This window comes from Pangasianodon hypophthalmus, chromosome 9, assembly GCF_027358585.1.
Source record: "Pangasianodon hypophthalmus isolate fPanHyp1 chromosome 9, fPanHyp1.pri, whole genome shotgun sequence".
Classification (NCBI taxonomy): domain Eukaryota; kingdom Metazoa; phylum Chordata; class Actinopteri; order Siluriformes; family Pangasiidae; genus Pangasianodon; species Pangasianodon hypophthalmus.
Genome location: NC_069718.1, coordinates 25,173,815 through 25,190,865, shown reverse-complemented (window position 1 = coordinate 25,190,865; position 17,051 = coordinate 25,173,815). Strand labels below are relative to the sequence as shown.

Genomic DNA, 17,051 nt, shown 5'->3' with positions numbered 1-17,051 from the left:
ACAAATTGTAGGCTGCAAATAAGCCTATATATTTGGAGCCATAAATGTCAACAGATAAATGCAGGGTAATTAACCAGTCTACACAAATCAATAAATAAACTTGTAAAAAAAAAATACTGTTATGCTTTACTGCTTCTCATGACCAAATAGTCTGTATGGATTTATTATGGAGCTGCATAATTTGATATGAAGTATAACGTGTGATAACAGTGTTTTGCGCACTGAAATTTAGCTGAAATTTCCTACATATCCACACGATGTCATCAATTCCCGCTGTGTCTGAAATATTGCGTATGGCTCTACACATGGGTCAAAGTTTCTGTATCTTTATGCCCAATTTCCCACCAAGTGTTTCTTATAAAGCCAGGTTTTTGTGTGGGAGAGTTGCGTTTATAAACGAGACCCCTGGTGTTAGATCGTCTGACCATCTGTTCCAGGGCTGAAGTAAATATGAAATGACACAATGGCTGTGAGGGTTAGCGTTCACTGAAAATTAATCACACATCACTTGTCGTACATCTATCACCCTCTCTTTCCTTCATACAGTTATTTCCCAAATTATTGGCAAACTATACCGTAAAATGGATAACAAATCCAGTGGATAACAAATTCAATGAGTGATATTTGGAGTGATATATTGGGATGTTGTATTGTTTTACTTTAATTTTCCAAATTAAACCCCTTCGGAAATGCAAATTATTGGCACCCCCACATTTAACATTGGGTGAAAACACCCTTAGACAGAACTGAGTGATTTTTTAAAATTAAATTGGAAATTAGAGTTTTCTTGTAATGTCTAACAAAATTGGAGTCGCATGTAAGAGGGCTCTATTACCATCCCACCAAAATGTATTACACTTAAAGCTTATGTTCTTGTTTGTGCATTTGGTGGACTTTCCGCTTCAATTCAGGACACAATTTTGGTCTCATCTGACGACAAAACACAATTTCACTTATGTCTGGTGAAATTTGCACTGCATTTTGTGGTTTTTTCAGGAAAGGCTTCTTCACTGTAATGCTTATAGAGATGGTGTCTTAATTTTTTAATCTATAAATTTGGACATTTGGCAAGCTGCTGATCTCTGATCTTTGAGATTGTCTTTTCCTCCCCTTCATAGAAAAATCACCTACAGTTTACATGTAATTATGTAAGTAAAATGTGAGTGTGTGAACGTGCATCTGAAAAGAATTATTCATGTGAGATAATCATATCTGAAACATAATTTGTGAATGAATGTGAAAATAAGTGAATCATCTGTGTGTGTGTGTGTGTGTGTGTGTGTTTGGGGGGGAGAATCAAATCACTATATGTGAAAAATATCTGAAACTCACCATTTGAAATGTATACAAAAACGTGTACAATTTACATGGAAATCGTGTGATTATTCAAATGTAAATTTTGTGTGACTCCTGAAGAATTTTAAATTACTGCAGACTTTTAATCATATTTTAAACATATCGTAAGTCACTGCGATCTGACCTTGATTTCTTAACAAGCTGGGATATGCGAGGAAAAGAATTTCACTGTGCTGTAATGTACAGTGGATATAAAAAGTCTACACACCCCTGTTAAAATGGCAGGTTTTTATGAAGTAAATAAAATGAAAATAAGATAAAGATGTCAGAACTTTTTCCACCCTCAGGGTGAAATTACAAAGTATAAAAATTTAAGTAAAAAACAATCAGAAACATTTTAGGAGATACAACACAATATCTCCAATAACTGTATGCATAAATTTGTACACCCTTTTATAATTGGGGATGTGGCAATCACATTCAGTCTCATGTTCAAAAGTAATTATCATAAAGCGGTCTTCAATAAAATGATTCTGGGAAAAGTTCTGAAATGATTTATCTTAGAATTGTTTTTTTTTTTTATTTCACAAAAATCTGCCTGTAATTTACAAAAATAAAAGTTTCATAAACATTTCAATCTATTTCAAGAGTATTTATTTATTTTTTTTTAATAGAAATCCTGCTTCTCTTTACAGCAGATGTCTTGACTTAGTCCTGAGTCATTTAAATATTAAATATTGATTAAGTAAAATTTTAGACTGGATGTTTCATACACTAGTGCCATGTGAGCTGCAGGCTGCCGGTTTACTGGATGAGTCTGTGGGTGGGCAGCTGAAGAGTCACTCCCAAAGTGCTGGCAACCTTGTTCTGATAAATGCAGAGAGAGAGAGAGAGGGGGAGAGAGAGAGAGAGAGGGAGAGAGAGAAATTACACACACACACACTCTATGAATTACACTAAGCTGTGAAATGGCAGATATACCCCACACAACATCAGAAACTCTGAACATTACATCACACATTTATATTATTCTGAGCATTAAAATTAGACTAATCAGTTATACTGATTTTCTATCATAGTTATTTATGTACACGTCTGGGCAAAAAAGGGTCCAAAATGGCAAAATATGAAGCTTTTAATGGTTTTAACAACAAATCATTGGTCAGGAAATGAGCAAGAATAAAACAAAGATAAAGGAAGTTAGTATGCGAGAGCTTTTCCCTTTGATTTCTTTAAATGTTTAAACCTTGTGGCCCTTGATGGGCTGCATCAGGTGCGGCAGAGAACCAAATAATCTTTTAATGAAAAAAAAAAAACATCCCGGAAGATATTTTTGGAAAATTTTGTACACTCAGACATGTGTTAGTTTGAATTTTACATCAAACATTTTAATCATTACAAGACGTGTACAAGAAGACTATAGAAGTGAATCTCCCTGTTTCTAGCTTTTCCCCAAACAGTTCAGTTTTCTGATCAATGATTTGTTATTAAGACCATTAAAAGCTAAATATTTCCTTTTTTTTTTTTGCCCAGGAGTGTTTCAGCTTATAAATGATCAGTGGGCATATTTTACATTTGAAAATTAAACTATTTAATTGCACTCAATTGTCACAAAAATTTGACCTTTTTTTCTTTTTCTTTTTCTTTCTTTCTTTCTTTCTTTCTTTTTTTAAATTTAGTACAGTAATCAACAATTTATCTTTTGCACTGTGGTCCACTAGGGGGTGCTACACTCCTATACCATCTCAAATTGTCAGTGTGTAAAGCTGAGCTATAATACTGATCATTTTAAGTGTCAATACCACAGCCATCTGAGACCTTCCAGACTCTACAGCAACCATAAAATATTTTATTTTCTCTTCTCTTATCCTTAAAAATATGACATTAACATCATGCTATAAATAAAAATAGCACAATACCACTCTTTCCCCTGATACTCACACTGTAACCTTGAGTATGAGTCGATATCAACACCCATCCGATATTGTTTTCTTTATAAAGTACTAAGCTTTAATTTTTTTAAAGAAAGCAGCAGATTCCATAAGAGACACTTTTCAGATAAAAACATAATGAAGGCTGCTGGGTTTCGCTGCAGAAATAAGAAGCGAGTCGACAGTCAAAGTCTCCAGAAGAACTGTGGCTGCTTCTGCAAGATGCTCAGTAACACTTCCAGCTCATTTCCTTATAAAACTGCACACACTGCACCTCAGATACTATTTTATTTTTAAAGCGAAGGATCGTCACACCAAATATTGACTTTGTTTCATTTATTACTGTTTACTGCTCTTTATAGTATTTTTTTAATGTAGAAACATTTAGTTTCATTATTTTTGGAGGCATCTTTGCTCTACAGCATTTCTTTGCATGTGCCTAAGACTTTTGCACAGAACTGTATAATTTATTGTTCAGAATCATATAGCATTTTATTGTAATGTAAATTCACAAGCCTTAACTTTTGCATCTATAACTGTATATATGTATGAATGTGAGCATTTCTGTGTGTGTGTGTGTGTGTGTGTGTGTGTGCACCATGTGCTTGACCACACTCAAGGAGTACGGGATGCCATCCAGCTCAAGGCAGGTTTGGTTATGTCTCCTCTCCGGGTCTCCAGGGACCATTACAGGCATCTCTGGTACTGTCTGAAAACAAAAATGATAAATCTCTTCATACAGTACAATTATTCTGGCATGACGTTTGGTTGCCGTTGCTTACAAATACTCACTGGCTCGAGGTTCCTGTGTATGGACAGCAGATCAGACATTCTGTCATTGAATCCATCAGCAAAGAATTCTGGGTTTAATGCCACAAAGCACTGACCCTGGAACACAGTGAGAACGTTTTTATATATAAATAATATCTTATTTATAAGTTTTTATATAAGTCAACAGACAAATCAAAAGGAAAAAGATGAATGACATTTCGCACAATATGTACAAAAGAGAGCACAAAACAGAAAAGGAAAGGAAGAGGAACAAAAAGTCTGAACTGTCCCTCCCTCCCCAAACACACACCAGATACAATCTGATTTAAACACCCTTAACAAAGCCAGCAATGACCCTAGGCACTTACACCCCGCAAAGATACGTAAGAAGTGGGGCAAAAGAAAAATTATCCATCGTATATGACAGGTGCACAGTCTGTTTTTAGCTCTTGAAAACTTAGGGATAAATTCACATATTTACAATTTATTTTGGTTTAGTTTAATTTGAATGTATTTATTTCTGTTAAGCTGCTTTGTGACTATGTTCATTGTTAAAAGCACAATACAAAAAACACTGAATTAAATTGAATTGAAAAGATACTTGAGGAAGGGGCCCCAGATCCTGTCAAATTTTTTGGAAGCACCAGTCTTAAGAAATCAAATCCTTTCAAACTTGAGAGAGGCAACCATCTCAACCAACCATTTTTGAAAGCTAGGTGGCGAGGTGGACTTCCATTCCATCAAGATCACCCTCTCAGCCACCAAACATCAGAGACAACTGTTTGAATGCAGCAAAGCTAATGTCACAGTGAGAACATTTGAATTGGTAGGTTTATGCTACATACAGAGGACGAGAGAGCAGCGTTAGAATAGTTTACGATCCCACATGTACTGAAAACCCAAAAATGGGTTGAACAAACATGACTAACTTCTAGTTTTCATATTCACTAAAAGAGGATATGTGTGTGTGTGTGTGTGTGTGTGTATGTGTAGTGACAGATGTGAATGTAAATACCAGGTTTGCCTTGGAGTCAGTCTTTCTCCATGTGCGTATGTATTTGCTGTAGTGTGAGCCAGCCAGAATCCCGCAGAACACCTCCACCATTAGCGCCAGGCCATAGCCCTTATAACCTCCTAACACACAGATAGTGATCACATGTAGCAATATACAGTATATTCAGCATTCAACAAAACACTTTTGTCCATTTATGTGACCCAGCTAAAACAGTTTAACAGGAAAGAAGGGTAGAACCTACTGTATACAGTATAAGGAATAAAACACCAGGGGGCGTGCTGGTTCAGGAAAATAGGAAAATCAACAGCGGGTGGTGTGACTCCACCGAATGCAAAGCAGACTCACTGTGACAACCTCAAAGGAGCTTATTTTCCAATAACAGCATGTCCTAAAGTGTGTTATTCATCTTATACAACATCAATTTGCCAATGGTTACATGAAGGTTTTCATTTATTAATAAACAACACATTGTAGTTGCTGTTATCACTTACGTTAAAAAAAAGTCGTTGCTTCACCAGCCTCTCTTTCTCTCTCTCTTGAAGTTAAAATACAATAATATGCAGCTTGCCTTGTTACAAACTTCAAACATACGTACTGTTACATAGTACTGAGAGGTTAAATTAACATCTCCTCACAGAAAGCTTCACCATATCAGTGAGCTGGCTTTACTTTATTACTGGCTGTAATGACAGGGATGACTACAGCCTGCTGTAGGCTTGTGATGACTAATTAGGCTTTACAGAGGCTCATGGAGCAGGAAGTGATGGGGACAAGAGAAAAACAGAGACCTGTCGTCTCACTGCCACCCACAGGCACCAGGCCTCCTCCAGACAGCACTGCGTTAGGGTCAGAGCTGGGAAGGCCATCGGCATCACAACCCCAACCCTCTGGGATAGAGCAGCCATTACGTGCAGAAAGCTCCACCTGAGAGAGACAGAAAGAGAGAGAGAGAGAAAACAGAGAGTTAAACACACAGAGAGGAAAACAGAGAGAGAGAAACAGAGAGAGAGAGAGAGTGAGAGAGAGAGAGAGAGAGAAAACAGAGAGATAAACACACAGAGAGGAAAACAGAGAGAGAGACACAGAGAGAGAGAGAAAGAGAGAACAGAGAAAACAGATACAAAACAGAGAGAGAAGGAGAGAGAGAAAACAGAGAGATAAACACACAGAGAGGAAAACAGAGAGAGAGAGAGAAAGAGAGAACAGAGAGAGAAACAGAGAGAGAGAGAGAGAAAACAGATACAAAACAGAGAGAGAGAAGGAGAGAGAGAGAAAACAGAGAGAGAAACACACACAGAGAGAGAAACAGAGAGAGAGAGAGAGAGAGAGAGAGAAAACAGTGAGAGAAAACAGAGAGAAACAGCCAGACTTAGTAAAATAAAAGATCCAGTAAAGAGAGAAAGTTCACTATTTTTCTTCTGATGTTTGCCAGTTACTTGTGTGCATGAGATTGCGCCTACCTTCCCGAGAGCAACAGCCGAGGTTGCCATGTCCAGCTCAAAGCTGTCTCCATCCTTAGCAGGAGCTGCTACACTAATAGGATTTGTCCCCAGTGTGCACTTTGCAGAGAAACACAAAAACACAAAGTTAAAATAAATTTAAAATCATATTAGTACAATGTTTGCTCATTTTTGTCCTGTCCTGTTTTACCATGTTTTGTTAGCATTTATTGTATACTTACTTATGCTATCCTTTGTATTTTCCTAATGTGTTCCACTTGGAAATGGAGGTAATTTGAACATTGTCTTGTCTTATATTCTTGTATTATTTGCAGTTTGTGTAGTCCGAATATCACCTAAAATGGCCTAAATTGCTGGATTGACACTGGATTGAATTAATGAATTTATTTATGAATTTATTGAATTGATCTAATGTAGGTCATATCATGAACCTAAGTGATATTGTCTGAAATCACAGTTCTTGTATGTGACATTGTTGTATTTTTTAACTGTAAAATAAGTTCCGTGTTCCCCTTTTGGTACAGATTTATTTTATGAACATCATCCAACCATTCAAATATCCGATCCATTTCTCAAATGTGCACAGCAATTTTCTGGTTATACATTGGAGTTTTTTAATTCCTGGATTTTCCACCAGCAACTTGATATTATTTATATGTAGGTCGACTTAGCTAATAGCTATGGAGAAGTCAGTAATAAATATAGTAACCTAAGAATAATAGAGGGTTGTGATTTCCACCACTGTTTTAAAGCATGCTGCCAGCACATTGCATCAAGTGGCGACGTTCCGCACAACTTTGTTATAACTTCATAACTTCGTAACAGCATGCAGACAATATAATCAGCTTGTTTAAGCTATTAAGTCAGTATTATATCTGAGCTCTGATATTGGTATTGTTTGGGGAAAATGGAATTGGTGTATTGCCGTTACAAAGCTCCTGTGTTGTGTTAACTTGTCATGTCAATGTCATATCACGGCTGTGTTGTAATAAAAGTGAGATACTGATAATATAGAGATGTCTAAAGGCTGTAAGGTGATGAATACCAACCTCTTTGCCTCGTGTTGGAACCACTAGAGGAGAGGAATTAGTGTAGCACATCCCCTGCACACAGCAAGCCAGAAATGAGAGTCAACAATATTATTTAGTAATAACGTACTAAATACCTTCAGTAGGTTTAACCGTATACTGCATACGGTATTTAATGGAGAACGTGATGGCACTTGAAACACAAAAAGGCTTTGACGCTCTCAAGTGTATTGATATAAATTCTTATTTTATATCAGGCAGCTGATATAAATTTTATATATATATATATATATATATATATATATATATATATATATATATATATATTATATCAGGCAGCTCATGAGACCAGCAGTGTTGCAGTGCTGCTTAAATAGTCTTAAAATTGATTTTCTTTTAAAATTCCAGGTCTTAAAATGTTTTAAATATGTTGCTTTTTTAATTATTAGGTATTTAAATCTGAATTTATGACTTAACGCATATTCAGAAATCATTTTTGGGTAATATCTTTCCAGAATTTAACTCGTGATTTCATTTCTGTGTTTCTCTTATGTTTCGTACCTTTTCACACTGTTTCCCCCACTTATTGGAAGAGGTGACAAGAAGAAAATGAAGAAGTGCAAATTCACTGAAAAACGGTTGGAGGAGGAAAAACTCAGGAGTTGTTGGCACAAATAAGCAACTGTTTTGGTTTGATGCCACGTGTTATGAGACACATCAGTTTAGGCACAATGAGGAGGAAAGAACTCGATTTTGACATGAAATATGAGAAGCGCAATGAGGAGCCTGTTAGCAGTGTCGTATGTAGACGTTTTCATTTTCTCGCACGTTGTGAATAAAAGAAATGCCATTTGTGAGGTGGTCCAGAAAGTCACTAGAGCTGAATTCTGGAAAAACAGGCATGTTTTTATTTGTTATTTTTTAAACCATGGTGTCAGGTAAAGAGCCAGTTTAACAAACGCAGCAGTAAATGTAGTCAGTCTACATAAAGACGTTTAAAACCTCACTAGTGTCTAAGTGTGATTTGCTCATGATATAAAGTTTTTCTAGAGTTACACAACATAGTTTTTATAATCAGATTTCAGTTATTAAAATAGTCAGCAGAGCAGAACTCTCTAAAAGAATCAAGATTTATCTCCCTGCTAATGCATAGATGGAGATCAGTACAGACCAAAAGATGGAGAAGTTTGTGTCAAATTCAAAATAGATGTGCCTCATCTGTTCAGAGTCCGTGGCGCTAGTCAAAAGTGGTAGCATGAAGCCCCAAGGTGTAGCGTGATGTACCACGTGAAGCACCAGCGAAACAAAACAACTACTTCAAATTGTTTTATTTATAGCCATAAACCAATAATTAATGGTTAAGCATTAAAAGGTAAATGTTCTCACCGTTTAGTAACGTTAGTTGCTTAGTTGTGCTATACAGTATAAGTGACTTACAGTATAATGGCTTTTCTACTGATTTTTCTTTAAGATGTAAGCTCATTGTGTGTAAGCATGTTTTTATATCTTGGTGTTGATCACAAGGATGGATATATCTGACAGATTTGACCTTGTGGGGACATTGGACTGGTGGCCATGAGGAAAACCGCTAATCAAATGTTTCCTTTTGATTTCTGAAGTTATGTCAAGGTTAGATTTAGGTGTAGCATTAATTACCTGCATTAATAATTACGTCAGTGGAAGGTTATCACAAGTATAGTAAGACATTTGTGTTTGTGTGTGTGGGGACATTCTTGCATTCTATTCTTGTGCTGCTAGCATGCTACCATGAAAAGAGTCTGGTAATCACATGTGATGAAAACTCATTTGCAGTATGCACACACTAAGCACACACAGTGTTCTCGAACACGTGTCTAACAGATAAACGTTAGAGACAAACTCAGTAATTTAGCACATTTCTGGAAACACACACTGCATGAAATTTTCATCTTCTGCAGAACCAAATGCCATTTTTTAAAAAAATATTCAGATTACTGAAGCCATGCTGTCCACCAAAAAGTAATGCACAGACAGACATCAACATTCACACACAAGTTTAAACATGCACACCAATTTCTATCTTCTTCTCTCTCTCTCTCTTTCTCTCTCTCCTTCTCACAGACACACACACACACACACATTACTGTGCAACTCACAATCATGTTCTTTTTCAGGGCTTGCATGGAATAATAGCCAGCAATGCCATAATGGTTGGAGCCTGAACAAAGACAAAGGAAAAAAAACACGGAGACATGATGAGATTAACTGATCGCTCTTGTGGCCTCTGTTCACACATTTTCTGTTTTGCTGAGTTCTCATTTATAGCCAGCAGCTATACCGTGTATCCTGACAGATTTCACTCTAAGTCATTAAATTCAGAGCGTGCAGTGTGTTGGACTTGCCGTAAGCCACCACCCAGCCTATGCCCACGTCTTGAGCTTTCTTCAGAGCTAAACTCATGCAGTAGTTTCCCACAGCTGGACCCAGGAGGTTCTTCCCGTTTACAAGCGCTGTAGCCACTGACTCCTTTTCCACCACCGGCCCGCCCTCCTTTGCACAGATTCCTGCCTGAATCTCCTTTACATATAAATCTGAAACACAACCATTAGTATTAGATCATTTGTGTGGATTAATTTAAGCAAAAATAAAGTTTCTGCTGAAATCTGATAGAAGTAGGTCAAAGTGGTTATAATCTTGAAGAGGTTTCACCAATTATCAGTTCTGCTAAGCCCAGTTGTTTTGCCTTTATACTACAGAATACATTCAAAATTACCAGAATGAAAACCTGAACACCTTGAAATACAAAATGTTCTTGACTAGTGACAGACTCCCAAGACTAGTCTTTCCAGTCCAGCCACATTGTGTTGCGGTCTTTGCATACTGCAACTTATACCACAACGCTGTTCTCAAATTCTTGAATCTGATTTGTCTCAAGGTGTTAATTAATCCACATGATACAGTCACAATTCCTTAAATGACATCTTAGCAAGTGGAAATACCTTGAATATAGTTCAATTTAGCTAGTATCTCCTATTCTGATGTTACACTAAACCAAATATAAGATTATGAAACCTATATGTAGACATTTTTAAATTTTAAATTATAAATATTTCAAGCGTTAAATAGTTCACTCAGGTTTGTTGACGGTGGAGAGGCTGGCTGCTTTATGTCCCAGGGTGCCCTCATGTCTGTGTTAGCTTCTGGCTCTCCCTTTTAGTTATGCTGTTATAGCTAGTCTTGCCATTAGAGGACAAAAGCTCACCTAACAATCTCGCTCCATCTCTCTCTCTCCCTCACTCTCTGTCGAGCTACACATGCTACTTCTGAGATGCCAGTGATCCTGACCCCTTCTGCTCTCCAGCCCTGTCTGACCCATCCTGATGCCCCTTCTGCTCCTCCTCGCTGCTTGACTCATCCTGATGCCCTACTTCTGGTTGGAGTTCTCATCGGTTGAGTTCACTCGCTGCTGCTGGGGCCCCATATGGACGGCTTGAAGAACTCTTTGGTTTGCTGGGGATAGTCCCACCTGGGGGCTGTGGAGCTGGCTTGGGGATCACATATGGGGAGCTGTAGTGTAATGGCTTGGGACTCCGATTTCTGTAGCGGCTTTGGGACTGCGGTTGCCACGAGCACCTTCATACTCAGGACATCAGTGGACAGTGGATAGATTTTAACCAACCGGACTTCTTGCAAAAACTGTGATGAATTTACTGGTTACACAACTGCACTATTTGTCCATTTAGTACACCGTTATAGAAGGGAATTATTTATAATCGCACTATCTGGTGTCACCCAGATGAGGATGCCTATGGATGAGGATGGGTTCCCTTTTGAGCCTGGTTCCTCTCAAGGTTTCTTCCTCATATCATCTCAGGGAGTTTTTCCTCCCCACCGTCGCCTCTGGCTAGCTCATTAGGGGTAAATTCACATATTTACAATGTATTTTTTGTGAATCCATTTATTTCTGTAAAGCTGCTTTGTGACAATGTCCATTGTTAAAAGCGCTATACAAATAAAATTGAACTGAATTGAAATAGTCTTGTTCTATTGGCAGATAATTTTGCTAATTTTAAGCATTAATTTCTATCCAGAACAAATGATCTGCCAATAGACAAAAGATATTTTCACTTGCTAAAATGACTCTTTTTGCATTGTATTTATCTCCAATGTCAGCACTTTGTAACAGTCAGAGGTAAATTTTTCCTTTACGTTTTCAGACGCTGGAAAATCTGTAACAGTTTTGTAACAAGTATTTATTTGTAAATTCAAGAGAAAAAAAGAGAGAAAAAAGAGGGGCTGGTGCTGCTATAATGGAAGTGAACTAAGCTGTAGAGAACTAAATTGTTTTATAGATATATAACATTAAACCTAAGTATAAACATGTAAAATGCATTAGGTGCTATTCTTTAATAAATGCAGAAATTGAGACTGTTGGCAAATTCCCGTGGTATAAGAGGAATAAAACACTTCGGCACACGCAAATTAAAAGTAAAATAATCAACTTTGTGTAGTATCATATATATATATAAAGGACGACACAAAATGGTGTTTAATGGAAGGTGATTTTCATACACACCCATGCGGTTGAGTCCGTGGCTGTAGTGGCCACGCAAGTCCCCCTCCACTAGCACATCTGCTAGGCTGCTGGCATGACTGGCTTTAGTACCCACTGCCAGCATGCACTGCTTTATAAATTCTTTAACCTCCGTCTTTACCAGCAGGCATCTGTAGAAGCCACATACAAATCCATAAATTAAGACACATAAGGCCAGTCCTTCAATTAAGAAATGCTGCTGTATAAAAGGACACTCTGCAATGGCTCAGTGTATGAGTTGGTTCTGTTTTCTTTTTTCTTTTTTTAATGCTTAGAGACAGCACTAAGATCTGTAAAAACTTCTCTCTGACGTGACTTTTTTCCCGTCCCAGTGCAGACCTCTCATCTCAACCAGACTGACTGATCAGATACTGGATAGATCAAATTGCACTTGATCTATCCATCCATCCATCGAAACACAGCTCAGGCAACTCTATATATATTCCATATAGTGATTTTTCTGTCTATTGCTCTATAATATTAGTGATATTATCTATTAAAGACACAACAGTGTAAGTATAATATTATATATATTAGAGATCAATTATTATTAGTATTTACTTTTCTAGCAAGACCTAACAACAACAACAAGCGTAGGCTGTGGACAGATTAGAGGCTGACTGAACCGGCAGGTAACGCATAATGATTCTCACCTGTGTGTGATTATAGCAAGTCTTTTGTGTGCTTTGTTTTTCTTTTCAAGAAGTGCTGTGAGAGAGAGAAAGACTGGATGGAGTAGTCGGAGTTTGCACAACACTGACACATGCACAGATTGTATCTTGAACTTGAATTGCACTTGAACTTGAATGAGGAGGAAGTCGTGAAATATTGAGACAGCATTTCTGTTTGTGCTTTCTGTTGAGTTAGGGAAACATGCACTGAACAGCACTGCTGAGAAAATAAAGTGAGCCTGAAACTTGTGGAAAAAAAAGTTCGCTTGTCTTCTGAGTCTTCCTTCACACACAGACACCCAACGGGTTCTACAGTGGTGCCGAAAACCCGGGAAGGAGGTACCAGATGCCGTCAAGGAATCTTCCCTGCTTAATGAAATAATTAAGTTAGCAGCACCATGAACAACTCCAGCTGCTGCTGCAACTGATGGCTCCTCCAGCTGCAACCCCTCCATTGATGGCCATTCCGGCCAGCCTGGCTGTGATGCTCATGAAATTGTCCTCCATGGATGATCCAGAAGCCTTCACCGAGGTCTTTGAGTATGCAGCAGCTGCATGGTGATAGCTGGAGGACAAGTGGGCCCTACGCCTCCTCACTTTGCTATCAGGGGAAGCCCAGCTTGCTGCACATGATGCTGGAATATCAGAGCGTCAAGAACAAGATACTGTAATCGGTTAGCTGGACCCCGGATGAACACTGATAGCGCTTCTGGTCCCTTGGCATTTTCGAGGATGAGAGGAGCAGAATGGAAAAAGGGTTCTCAATTTGGTGGTGCTGGAGCATTTAAGGTTACCAACCTGAACAGCAGAGAGGGGCCAGTGTTACCAATCGGCATCCCTCAACAAAGCCATCCAGCTTGCAGAGAATCACCTGGCAGCATCCGCAGCACCTGGTGGCTCTTCTCTCTCTCTCTCTCTCCCCATCTTCCCTTCTTCCCCTCTGGCTGCAGCACCCCAGAATCAGAACGGAGTGCATGAGGGTATCGCTTTGTGTTAGTTCTAGTCGACTATGCAACATGATATGCAGAAGCAGTGCCTCTTCACAACATCTCAGAATGCAGAATTATGAAGGCAATCTTCTGAGTTATCTCCCAAGTCAGGATCCCAAAAGAAATCCTGACTGACCTGGGCACTTCTTTCATGTTACACACTCTTCACGAACTATATGAATTATTGAGGATTAAATTGATTTGCACCAGTCTTTCCACAAATATGGGCTGGTTGAACAGGTTAATCAAACCCTAAAAAATCTGATTCATAAGTTCATTCACAATGCCGCTTGGAATTGGGATAAGTGGCTGGAAACCCTATTAGTTTCAGTATGAGAGGTCCTGCAAGCCTCCACGGGTTCTCCCCATTCAAATTACTGTATGGGAGCAAACCCTGCAAGCATCTTAGACGTCATTAGGGAAAAATTCTAGCAGCAAAAATAAAATTCAGTATGTTCTGGACATGTGAGCAAAACTCCACACTGTGAATCACCTAACACAGGAAAATTTGTGTCAGGCCCAAGAATGGCGTTCTCAACAGGAGTACTCGACAGGGAAGCTCAGCTACAGCATGGAAATTAGCACCAGGAAATAACATACTTGTTTTACTACTCATGTCAATCTCCAAATTACTTGTGAAATGGCAAGAGTCCTTGGAGGTCACGTGGCAAGTCAAAGAAGACGAGTATGAAGTCAGGTGAACAGATAAAGGTGACGCACGTCAAATATACCACCTCAGTCTCCTGAAACCTTGGAGAGAGGCAGTTCCTATGGCTCTGGCAATGGTGGTTGTGTTGGCAATGAGGGAGGATCTGGGACCAGAGGTACAGTAAGTCTAAAAAAGTGCTGCCCAAATCACCCCTGTGGAGACCACCTCTCACCATCGCAGAGAGCACAGGTTGCCAGGTTGCAAGGGAAATTTCAACATGTTTTCCCAACAATGTGGTCACACAGTCCTCATAGAGCATCACATTGAGACTTCTCCAGGTGTAGCTGTATGTAGCCGCCGCTACCGGTTACCTGAACATGAAAAAGTGGTTTGGGATGAACTCAAGGCTATGGGAGTAATTGAGGAGTCCCACAGTGTTTGGAACAGCCCCGTGGTCTTGGTGCTCAAGGCCGACCAGTTGGTTCATTTTTGCGTGGACATCAAAATGTCCAAATTTGATGGATACCAAAGCATTGATTGCCATGCATTGATTAACTGCTACAGTTACGAACAGCTTGCTTTTATTCAATACTGGATTTAAACAAGAGGTATTGGCAGATTCTTTTGACACCAGGTGTTGGCTGCAGGCCGGATGTCAGGTGGTGGGGGTTTGTGGCAGCAGGGATGTGATCAAGTGTCTGTGGCTGTGGATGGAGAGGAGGCGGGTTGAACTGGCAGGTACTGTGATAATTCTCACCTATGTGTGATTATGGCCAGTCTACTTATGTGTGATTTGTTTGTTCTTTCAGGGAGTGCTGTGAGAGTGGCTCTAGAAGAGATATGAGTGAGAAAGAGAGACAGAGCCGGCAGAATTCACACAACACACACACGCGCACAGAGCATGATCTTGAACTTAAACTGAACTTGTATGAGGTAGAAGCTGTGAAATATTTCTGATTGTTCTTTCTTTTGCATTAAGGAAAAGTGTGCTGAAAAATTCACCTGTCTCCCGAGTCCTTCACACACAGACACCCACTGGGGTTCTACAAAGAGCTAAAGTATATTTGCCCAATATGCTCATGTAGCAAACAAGGTTTTATCATTTTAAATTAATGTCTAGATGACCGAATTAAACATGATAGACCTCCTCTTTCACACACTTTTTCTGGCTGTGGTTCTAACAAAGGAGGAGCCGGTCCTCTGTCTTTGACACACAAATAAGTAGACCGTGGAACCAGACAGATCATGATAAAACATGTTTAAAGAGCAGAATTATTCCTATTATTATTTACACTATGAGGAGAAAGAGGGTTACAGTAGCAGTTTTCCAGAATGTTGAGACTATTGATGAATCTTTTGCATACTAAAGCATAAGGCAGTGGAACGAGATCTGTTATGCAAATATACAAAATTAAGCAGCTCTGTCAACTTTTGATGTTTAGCTTAAAACTGAACTCTGCTATTTTCTGTCAACATTCAATAAAGCAAACTTGTGAAAGTGACATTAATTTGGAAACTGATGTTTTACAGAACTGATTAGTCACTTGTGTTTGAAAAAATATTATATACAGAAACAATATTTCAGATGACAGATGTGTGGTCTTGATATAAGCTATGTGCAGATTTTACTGAATAGTGCTGTGTTTATAACATTTTAAAGAAACATATAAAACTCTCACTCTCATGGCCCATAAACTGAAAAAAGTCCAGTATTTGGTGCTAAGTGCAGGCGTATGTCTGCACCATATCATCTGTGCTTTTACAAGCTATTATGGGAACTGGGTGGGATCTGAGAAACACCCTGCAAGCTTCATTTGATGAGTTGAACCATTTATCATTACCAGCACAAATCTCCCAACCATTTAGTGGAGAAGATTATACCTTAAGCTCAAAACAGCACTGAGTTCTGCTCTATAGTCATGTACCGTAGATGATAATTTGAGTTTGAGTTTCTACATGGTCTGTGTGATCCACCCATATACCCTAAAACACCAACAGCGCAGTGAAACAACGTGCCTACTAATCCCCAAATGCAAAAATATCCTAATCAGTGTTTGTACTTAGTGTTAAATTAACACATACAATTAAATATTGCAGTATTCATTGTAGTGTACGTTGCTTTTTAAAAAAAAATTATATTAAATCACGCCTAGCATAAAGCAATACCTCAATAACTTTTTAATAGCAAATAATGAGAGAAAAAAAATCTGTGTTAACTATGGCTTACTATGCAGACATTATCTCAATTTTCACAGATTTTCTCAGCAAAATGAGTTATTAATTTTTCAATAAGTTTCAAAGCCTACCTGGTGAGGCTCATGATAGCACACACAGTGGTGACAGGTCTTCGTACACATCACTGTAGGTTTTCTGTTTTAATCCATTATAGTCCAAAGCCAACCTCTCTAATGAAAATGTGCTGTTTCTATTGGCCAGAGTCTGGAATTTGTGTCTCGTGATCTGAAATTTTGCGAGCACATCGACCACTCAACTCAACTCATTGAGTCAGATTAATAAAGGGAATAGAGGGGAGGGGCTCTGTAAAACACTCCCAGCGCTGTCTAGTCAGACAGGTATTCTCAAGCACCTGGTTTATCTGGCTCTCGTTTCTTTTGGTAGGCCTATATCATGTAACAGGGTAGAATGATGCAAGCGACAACCTAGGAGC

General features: G+C 38.6%; 1 protein-coding gene across 1 annotated transcript; it reads right to left on the bottom strand.

Moving 5' to 3' along the window:
- Positions 1–1,881: 1,881 nt before the first annotated feature.
- On the bottom strand, positions 1,882–16,879 carry LOC113530000 (uncharacterized oxidoreductase YjmC). The gene is made up of 11 exons (XM_026919659.3): positions 16,690–16,879; positions 12,057–12,205; positions 9,883–10,071; positions 9,637–9,698; positions 7,523–7,576; positions 6,474–6,572; positions 5,802–5,937; positions 5,014–5,132; positions 4,020–4,115; positions 3,826–3,936; positions 1,882–2,163 (listed from the first exon to the last, which is right to left on the bottom strand). Exons 1-11 carry the CDS (start codon positions 16,701–16,703, stop codon positions 2,101–2,103), a joined length of 1,092 nt encoding a protein of 363 aa, XP_026775460.3. The 5' UTR covers positions 16,704–16,879; the 3' UTR covers positions 1,882–2,100.
- Positions 16,880–17,051: the final 172 nt, after the last annotated feature.

What these genes read in the sequence shown, in the direction of transcription:
- LOC113530000 (XM_026919659.3), bottom strand. An exon ending in CCCTGAAAAAGAACATGATT is followed by an intron (nt 7,577 to 9,636) that starts GTGAGTTGCACA and finishes TGCTGTGTGCAG; the next exon opens with GGGATGTGCTACACTAATTC. An exon ending in TTCCAACACGAGGCAAAGAG is followed by an intron (nt 6,573 to 7,522) that starts GTTGGTATTCAT and finishes TTCTCTGCAAAG; the next exon opens with TGCACACTGGGGACAAATCC.